We start from the raw sequence: 9,778 nt of genomic DNA on the forward strand, positions 1-9,778 counted from the left end.
TTCAAATTATTGATATATACACAAAATTGTTATTCTTATTGGCACACTTAAATGATTTTTTTATTTTATTTTAAATATATCTTCATATATTTTAATTACATTTTAATATATTATAGTATATTTTTTGAAATACGCATCTTTATGTCACCAAACACATTAAATGGTATAAAAAAAACATGTAACATCATTCAACTTATGAATACCAAACATAAAAATAAAAAATTTATATTATTTAATTGGTTCACAATAATGCAAGTTAATTGATATTTTAATATTTTTTTTTAATAAAAAATTTTAAAAAATAAAATATAATCATATAAATAAAGATTTTTGAAAAAAACCATAAAATAATTTTGAAAAAAGCCGCAAATATAAGATCTTTTTGAAAAAAATCAATATCCCATAATATTTCTTCTTTTAGATTTACATGATTATGACCGACCTTTTTTCTCTTTTAATTATGTTTTAAAACATTTTTAGCATATAACATAAATATTTTATGATTATAATTATTTTATTTTATTTTATTTTATTGTTTTTGGGTTAATTTTTATATGGTTGATTTTTGTATTTTATGTGAAACAACAAAATTAGTAAATTTATAAAGGAGTTGTTATTTTAGTAGATAGAATAACTAGTAAATGGAAATGAAAATTATCATTTCATTAAAATGTCTTTGGTACTAAATTTGAGTATTAGTATGTTTACATATCCTACAAAATATGAATAAAAAACTCATAATAGTTCTACCCTTTGTAAACAAATAAAAGAGTTTTAGAAAACTAAAGAGGTTGAACCAAACTCGGCCTAATAATCATATCCCTACATTAGCAAATAAGTAAAAGTGGTTTATTGTATCCACAAATAAGCTAGAAAAGAATTGCATATTAATCAATAAAGCATGATGAAACCAAGATTATTTAACCATCCTTGCTTGATAGAGTGCAACTTCAGTAAAAGTTCTCAAAGGAGGGCGGTTTTGGCTTAAGCTAGACTATCATTTGGTCACGGTCTCAACTCCTTTCATGATATCGATCGAGAATTTTAGTCTTTTATAGTCTCTGTTGTCCTTCAAAACTGTTATAACTCTTGTATTAAACACCAATAATCACCACTTAAATTCAACAGAAACTAAAGTCTTTTTTTTTTGTAACATACACATTCACATATTTCACTAATTACGTCAATATTAAAGCACATAAATCACTCGATTAAATAAAATTAATTCATAGACACGTATCTATTAATGTTATATTAACGATATTGTCTAGAAGCCATTTCAATGGTCTAATTAGTATGAGAATGACTAAATATAAAAGAATAAGAAGATTTAAAGTTTAAAATGATTTAATTTTCTAGAAAATTATCTATTCCATCGAAATTTTATGCCATTAAATTTGTTATATTTAATCACAACCGTTGGATAAAAAATTTACTAATAGAATAATAAATTATTTTTTTAATGATTACATGCAATATAATTATAAAATTTAGTAATATTTATATTTTATTTACTGAGCATACAAGTTTTTAAGAAAAGAAATCAATAATATTATTTTTATTAAATATAAAATTTTTATAACATCGGTGTCATGTAACACCAAATAGTTATGGTACTCTAGCAAAACCCTATAGTATAATATATATATATATATATATATTAAGTTATCAATTTCTTATGTGATTAGAAATGTATATGAAATTATACTACAATTAGAATTAAATTAGTCACATATAAAATTAAGATAAATTAATATTTACTGATTAATTCTAAAATTAATTTAGTCAATTTAAAAATTTTCTCCTTATATTTTTATATATTATAGATAGATGGATTATAAGTAGATAATAGATATAAAAATCATTTGAAAAAGAACTTCACAATTTTCAGAGCAAAGGAGAAGAAAATTATTTAGATAAAAAAATAAAAATAAAATAAAAACAGATGATAGTGCTTTTCTAATATGTATGTAAAGATTTTTCTGTTTTGGTATCAAAATTCCGTTGTTTCATTGCAGGAAAGCTGTCAAAGCATTGTTTTGGTATGAGTCTTAAATAATTAACATGCAAAGTAAAGCATGAATGAATCATGAATGCACATAGCAAGCTAGTTGGTCATCAAATTTCAGTCAATAGATGCATCATCCAAAGATTTCTTTTTTCTGAAAATAACAGTATTTGTTCCTCTTAATCATCAAAAACCATTCTAAGTTTCAATATTGATATTAGTGAAAGAAAAAAATTAAAAAAGACTTAATCATTTGAATAAAAATTAATAAATATTACAGTCTCCAACACAAAAAAGAAAGAGTTTATATTATTTGATTCGTCATAGGCCATATCAATTCAACATAATTAAGAAAAAAGACTTTTGTGATATAAAAATTGATTTTATTTTAGCGGTTTATATCTATTTTAAATAATAAAATAATATTTATAGCCAGTGTAAAAAAATAACTATTTATTTATTGTGTAAACTATAAATTTATTAATTAATTAAGTTTAGAGGTTAGTGCAGTTGGGTTAATTAAATTAGTTAAAGAAAAGAAGACACATTCCTTGGCATTTCTCAACAACCTCAAAGAAGAAGAATCAACCAAAGCATAAAGTTATTAATACAACTAAGGTAGTTCAGTTTACTTGGAAGCAGCAAAAACAGGTTGAGTGGAAGGTGGAGACAAAGACACCATTACAAAACAAAAGCAAACAAAACAATTTTAATTGTATTATTATTATTAAATTATTCAATAGCCAAAAAAAGAATACCATATTGGTAAAATAGTAGAATGAATTGACAATTATTTAAAAAAGCACTTGCAAATATAAAGGTGATGACCCAAAAGCATAGAATCCATGCATGGGATGATATAAAAAATATAAAGAAAGAAATGCATATTTATATATACACACACATATTCATTCAGTCATTCATTCATTCATAGGATCATAAAGAGAGTGTCATGTTAGAGTAGTAGTAGTAGCAGTAGTTGTTGGTAGTGTTTGTTTGGTGCTCTTTTGTAAATTCTAAAGCCAAGTTTTTATCAATTTTGCCAATCTAGCTCTTTCTCTCTCTCTCCCTAGATTTCCATTGAGAGAACTCTCCTTCTCCTTCACGCCGCCTCTCTTCTTAACCTTACTGCCAACGAACAAAATACCTTTCACTCGCTTTGCATTTTTAAAAAAAATTGTGTGTGTGTGTGTATTTTAATTCTGAATTATCAAACATAATCAGAGTAACCGATCATCCTTTTTAAAACAAATTCTGTTTCTTTCTCTTCTATTTTTTATTTGCCTTTTTGGTTGTATGGTATTGTTCACTTCATCCATGGCTTCTTCATTGTTGTCTCTTTAATGCTGCTGTCACTGGGTATGTATGTATTTTTCATGATCATCACTTTTCCTGTTTTGTTTTTCTCCTACATTGTTCTCTAATCCTTTTATCTCAATTGGGTCTCTCTTGTTTTCGTTTATTTGATTGATATGTGTTATCAAGATTGAATTTTTATTTTTAGTTCTGCTTTTGACGATCAGGTTTTTTCCATTTTCTGGGGTTTGGTTTTTCAGGTGAACTTTATTGAATTTGGGGTCTTTATTATTATTATTATTATTATTATTAAGTGCAATTGTTTAGGCAATGAGATTTCTGTGTGTGTGTGGTTTTTTTTCTTTTGTTTTGCCTTTGGACGTAGAAATCGAGGAAACTGTCTTTGAAATGGTTTGATCATGTTAATGATGGTTATCTTGCCTCTATACTGATCTATAAACTCACTTTTTTGAACTGGGTGGTATTGATTGATTTTCTAGTTCACAATCTGATGTTGTGGACTGATTCTTAGGTTGTTTATTTTCATTTGTTATATTTGATTTCTAAAAGTTCAGTTATGGGGTAGAGATTGTTGTGTCAGCTTCATTAGCTGAAAAATCAATGCCAGAGTTTAGGAGAATTTGGACATTAGCTGCAAATTAGGATGGATTTGGTTAATCGATGGTTTATATTGACAGTGTAGGATCTTGTTTGATTGAAATCATAAGCTGTTTGTTGCAAATTGAAACTGTCATTTTTATTTTTAATGCTAACTTTTGACAACTGTACTCTTCTTATTTTCTCTTATGGATGGTTTCTGATGGTTTTTTTATTTTTCTGTAGTGAAGGGCTTGTGTTTGGATGTTCATTGCCTTGTAAACAATTCTTTATTGTCAGAAAAGTAGTTCTCAAATTCTTTACAATATAGAAAATGGAAGTTGGGAGGACTGAGTTGGACTTTGATGAATTTGAGAAGCTTCTTGGAGAGATACCAAATGCTACTTCTGGGAATCCACATTCTGAGGAAGCTGCAACTCTAAATGGTGGCTTATCACCCATATGTATGAATTCCTTTGAAGGTCGGTTGACTGAAAAACTCCAAAGTAACGGGAGTCCAAATGAAAGAAAACTATTGATTAGTAAAAATCAAGAATCTCCCATCAAAAGGGTCCAATCTGAGGAAGCGAATCTGCCTGATGATCAATCCTTGACATCTGCATTTACAGATTTAAGCTTCAATACTGGAAGTGGTTCAACAAATTTTAAATCCTCACCTAAAGCTCCTAGTATAAGTTTATCAATGACTGGTGCTCCATCTTTCCGTTTGCCAATTGCCGTGCCTTGTGGTTTTGATGAGTTTAATGCAACAAAAGTTGGCCATGAAAGTTCAAATTTGTTAAAATTCAATGCCCATGAACTGAAGCAGATACCAGCTGGATATCGTCAGCCTCAACCAATAGAAAATCTCTCTTCTGCCTTGCCGCTAGCTCATGGTGTGCAAGGTTTTCAGTTTCTCTCCAATGTGGCTGTGCCTGGTATAGACTTTCCTTTAATGTCTGATCAGCGACAGTATTTTGCGGATATGCAATCTGTGCTTCCTTGCATACATGCACAACAGTTTAACCAGCCTCATATCAGCTGGAGGAATATTGAAGAGGAGCAATTTTATAGGATGCATCAGCAATATTTGTATCTGCAGCAACTGCATAATCAACGGTTGGAAGCTCAGCATCCTATGCAAGCAAATGGAAATGTTGCAACAAAGCTGATGAATCGGCACGTGAGACAACCATATTTTGAGGTTCCAGTCTCTCATCAACTTCAGCAACCCAATCAAGAACAAGTTTGGAACGATTATGCAGTAACAAGGGGTCTGAATCAATCGCAGAATGGTATGAATATTTTGGATAAAGTAGGAAAACAGAGTTTTCCTGAAAAGATTCTAACAAGATCACAAGGACTGAGTACACTTAAAGCTGTGAAGTACAGTTCAGCTGGAGGAAATGAATCACTTGCAAATCTCAGCCAGAATGGGAAAGTTCTATTAAATGGTCATCTCCGGCATACTTTAACCCCTCCTAGTGCTGAATGCTTTCAGTTAGATCATTTGAGCTCATGGGACTTATCCCCTGATATTATTGATTTGAAAAGTACTAATCTTAGGCCCCAGCCTCAGAAATATAATTCTGTGGATGAAGTTACTGGCAGAGTATATCTCATGGCAAAGGACCAACATGGTTGCCGCTTCTTGCAAAGAAAATTTTCTGAGGGCACTCCACAAGATATTGAAAAGATTTTTCTTGAGGTCATTGATCATATTGCTGAGCTGATGACAGACCCTTTTGGAAATTACCTAGTCCAAAAGTTGCTTGAAGTGTGCAATGAGGATCAGCGAATGCAAATACTTTGTGCCATCACCAGGAAAGCTGGGGAACTTGTTAGGATTTCATGTGACATGCATGGGTTTGATCTTTCTCTCTGTCTATATATGTATATATCTTTTGTGTGTGTGTGCTCATGCTCACAAGTGTCTTTGTGCTGTGTGCATCCATGTTCTTGTGCAATCAATACTAAAAACTTTTATGTCCGTGTCTAAGTTATCATGTGAACTGCGCTTCTAAACACAGGACTCGGGCTGTTCAGAAGGTAATTGAAACCCTGAAGACTCCACAGCAGTTTTCTATGGTCGTTTCCTCTCTGAAGCCTGGCATAGTGACTTTGATAAAAAATATGAATGGTAACCATGTTGCACAGCACTGCTTGCAGTATTTAACACCAGAACACAGTGAGGTATGAGGCATGTAGCAGAAAATTTCAATTAGTTTCTATTACTTGTACTTCCTTTTTTCCCAATGTTCTTAGATAAGTGTTGTTTTATCTGAAATATCAAGACTACTAGTATAAAGGGGCAAGGTTGGATTAGATCCTCATTTGAAGCTCCTTTTGCAAAACATTTGGAATGACATGAGAATAGGAAAAGGGTAAGACGGGGAAGGGTGAGGGGTGAGGGTGGTAAAAGTACCAGTAGTATTCTTGTGATTGGTTTAATAGGCTTTCTTTTACGGTTCATATTTTGGATTGGGTTCGTCCCAGTAAGTAGTAAGTAATCAGATGAATGGAGTTATAGACATGAAAGTGTCAGGACTCAACAAACCCCCTCCTTTCTCTGTCTGCTTCAAGGTCGAGGGGGTTCGATGAGTTCTTAATAATCATAAATCTTTATTCATCTCAGTGACAAAATAGATTGCCTTTTGTCCTTTATATTGTTATTTCAAATATTTCAAGAAATTCTATTTACACTTTTTTCTGGACCATGTTTTAACAAAGTAACTCCATTAGTTGATTTAGGACATTTGTTACTCTATAGTATCTAACAATAGTTTTAAAGTTATATGTAGAATTCTTCAATTTCTTTTTCCTAGACGGCAGAGAACAAACATGAATTAAGATTGATCATCATCCAAACTTCCGCACTTTGTTCTAAACGGTTATGCTGTAGTCCAATAACTATGAAACTCTCTGTCATTATTGTACTTGCAATACCAAATTGACATGGATAACTTTTGATGATAACTTAAATAAGCGTACATGATTGTTGCCAGAAGCTAGATCAAATATGGAATGTCAATAAAATTCTCAGTTGTGGATATAGTTATGAAATAAGGAGATAATATTTTTCTGTTAGGTTCTCTCTAGAAATTTCTGCGTCATCAGAATGAGGCTAAAATGCTTATATCAGATTGAAAATACTGTAATTTCCAACTAGTCATTATTCAATTTTGATGACTAGGCCACTGGCCATGCATTAATCTCGTGCAAGAAAGGGTAATCAAAACCACCCACTCAAAAAATATGTAGCATGTTGAGTCTTATTTACCATATCTTGTTTTCATCCCAAGTGACAGGAAATATCAAGTTGAATTGCTTTGATGTACAGCTTGATTTGTTCACCATCAATTACTAAGCACTTCCATGCAGATGTTGATGCTTATTTATGAAATAACTCTAGTATATATAGAGTAAAGCATGTGGTGCTGACTTAAATACTATTAATGATTCGTGTTCAGTTCCTTTTTGAAGCTGCAACCACTAACTGTGTCGAACTTGCTACTGATCGCCATGGCTGTTGTGTACTTCAAAAATGTCTTAGCCATTCTGAGGGTGAGCAAAGACGCTGTTTAATCTCTGAGATCACATCAAATGCTCTAATTCTTTCCCAAGATCCATTTGGGTACTAAATCTCTCTTTCCCTTGTCCTTATTTTAATTTTCTTTCCTTCTAGTCTCCAATAAACCAAAAGCAGCATGAATTTTTGCTCCATTTCATTATTTTATGGAAGATGTTTGGATGTTGCACTGGCAATCACACTGTCAGACATTAAGGTAGAGATTCGACTTTCTGAATGAGAGAAAAAGAGTCATCTATCCAACCACATAAAGATGAGAATATACTTTGTAGTTTTAAGCTGACTTACTTTAAATATTAATGATGAGATGTAATGTTGCATCGCTTTTATCAGAGTTTTTTCTGCCTTTAGATTTTGCTTCTTTGAATGAGAATATTATATGCAAGAAAATATTGCAACACTGTTAAGTTAGCCTGCATTAATAAAGGCCCCATTATGTAAACTTTTTTTAGCAAAGAATGTGTTTCCATATTACCATTCATGACTTGGCATTGTTAGTGTTGATCAGCACCTGCTGAGATTTCCCAACTTTTGTTTGATTCTTACAACCTATACATCTGTGGCGTGCTTGTTTTACCCTACTATAAGAATCAGCATGCTGGATTCAAAGATTACTCTTGAACACCTCAGCAGCTTTCATTTTAGAGAAATTCTGAAATCTGTACTGCATTTGGAAACCTGGATATGGTTTGGATAGTGTAATTGATTCTTGAGCTTTGAAATCCGAACTCCAACCTTGCAGGAACTATGTTGTGCAATTTGTCTTTGAGCTTCGTCTTCCTTGGGCAACAGCTAATATTCTTGATCAGCTGGAGGGTAACTATGGGGACTTGTCGATGCAGAAATATAGCAGTAATGTGATAGAGAAATGCCTAAAATATGCAAGTGAGGAACACCGAGCTCATATTATTCGGCAGCTCATTAGTAATACTCACTTGGATCAAGTCATGCAAGACCCTTATGGCAATTATGTTATTCAAGCAGCACTACACCAATCAAAGGTTAATAATTTCATTGGTCACTCTCTTTCTTTTGTTTCAAGAACATATTTAGTCTGAAACTGGTAAAGCTGAACTATTATAATAGATCTACATTAAGGAAAATATGGAATTATATATGATCTTTTCCAATTATAGTTCTCATATATACTTTAAGCAAATTTTCTTTTTGGCATCTTCTTTCTGTACAGTATGATGTTGTCGAAATTATTTCATCTGAACTACATCAGAGAAATAAAAACAAAGAAAAATGAGTTTTTTTTTGTTGTATTTCATTTATTCTTTTGTTTACATGTTGGACAGGGAGCTCTTCATGCTGCATTGGTGGAGGCCATAAGACCCCATGTTCCTGTGCTTCGAACTAGTCCATATGGGAAGAAAGTCCTATCTAGTAACTTTTTAAAGAAGTAATTTGTAGGTATATGATGACAAACTCTTTTTTTTTTTTTTTTTTTTGACATTCTCCACATTCCTTACATTTAACCTCGAGCTGCTGTAAATTCTGTAACAAGCAGGTACATCAAAGTTTTGAACTTGGCTTTGGTATTTTTGAAGCTTAGACCTGGAAAGAAAAGATGCCTTTTAACTGCACAGGTGAAAGGGGAAGTTTTGGGTTATTTTTGCTTCTGTTTAATTGTAATCTCTTTCGTAGGCGTACTACGAGTGAATTCTACTCGACATGGGATCCACGGGTTTGTAGATCATTTTTGTTTCCCTTTCTTTTGCATAGAAATAAAAGAAATGTGGAGATTGTAGAGTTCTTTTGAGGCTTATGGGGTATTCTGTACTATGTGTTCTTTTACTTTCTAGTTCCCCAAGCTCAATGCTTGTTGGAGTAGTTGCAGGCTGCAAGGGCTTTATAACTTATAGCTTATAAATTATAAGCCACCTGCTTTTGATGTTCAACATTCTGTTTTCTGCTGTATATTTCTTGTTCATACATTCCCAAGCTTGGATATTTATTTATTTTATACATGTCTATGCCTTTCTTTATTACAATCTCTTCACTTTTTTTTAAAAAAATTTTGAATTCTTGAAGAGTGGATGTTATTTGCACTCCAAATTGTTATTTTTCCTGCAAAATAACTATTTTACCACTTATAAGAAATGAATCAAATCGAGCTGCTCCCGAGCTTAGCTCGGGTTGATAAAAATGATAAGAACTCGTATGAACTTATTTAACAAAGCTAGTTAGGTTTGTGAATTGTGGCTCGCTTATAAACTGGTATTTATCTCATAATTTCATAATACCGGTAGCTTAATATTTGAATATGAAATTTCTATATTTTT

General features: G+C 31.7%; 1 protein-coding gene across 4 annotated transcripts; it reads left to right on the top strand.

Moving 5' to 3' along the window:
• The first annotated feature begins 2,855 nt into the window (after positions 1-2,855).
• On the top strand, positions 2,856-9,481 carry LOC8282164 (pumilio homolog 12). 4 transcript variants are annotated; one of them, XM_015721920.2, is made up of 7 exons: positions 2,856-3,367; positions 4,148-5,761; positions 5,932-6,094; positions 7,372-7,535; positions 8,233-8,491; positions 8,792-8,906; positions 9,004-9,481. In XM_015721920.2, the coding sequence occupies exons 2-6, from the start codon at positions 4,236-4,238 to the stop codon at positions 8,897-8,899; spliced, it is 2,220 nt and encodes a 739-aa protein (XP_015577406.2). In that variant the 5' UTR covers positions 2,856-3,367; positions 4,148-4,235; the 3' UTR covers positions 8,900-8,906; positions 9,004-9,481. The 4 variants fall into 4 exon arrangements, with proteins under 4 accessions (XP_015577406.2, XP_048235262.1, XP_015577404.2 ...); XM_048379305.1 differs by having other exon boundaries at positions 2,857-3,371; positions 4,148-5,767; XM_015721918.2 differs by having other exon boundaries at positions 2,857-3,367; positions 4,148-5,767.
• Positions 9,482-9,778: the final 297 nt, after the last annotated feature.

The sequence above is a fragment of the Ricinus communis genome, chromosome 9 (assembly GCF_019578655.1).
Source record: "Ricinus communis isolate WT05 ecotype wild-type chromosome 9, ASM1957865v1, whole genome shotgun sequence".
NCBI lineage: Eukaryota > Viridiplantae > Streptophyta > Magnoliopsida > Malpighiales > Euphorbiaceae > Ricinus > Ricinus communis.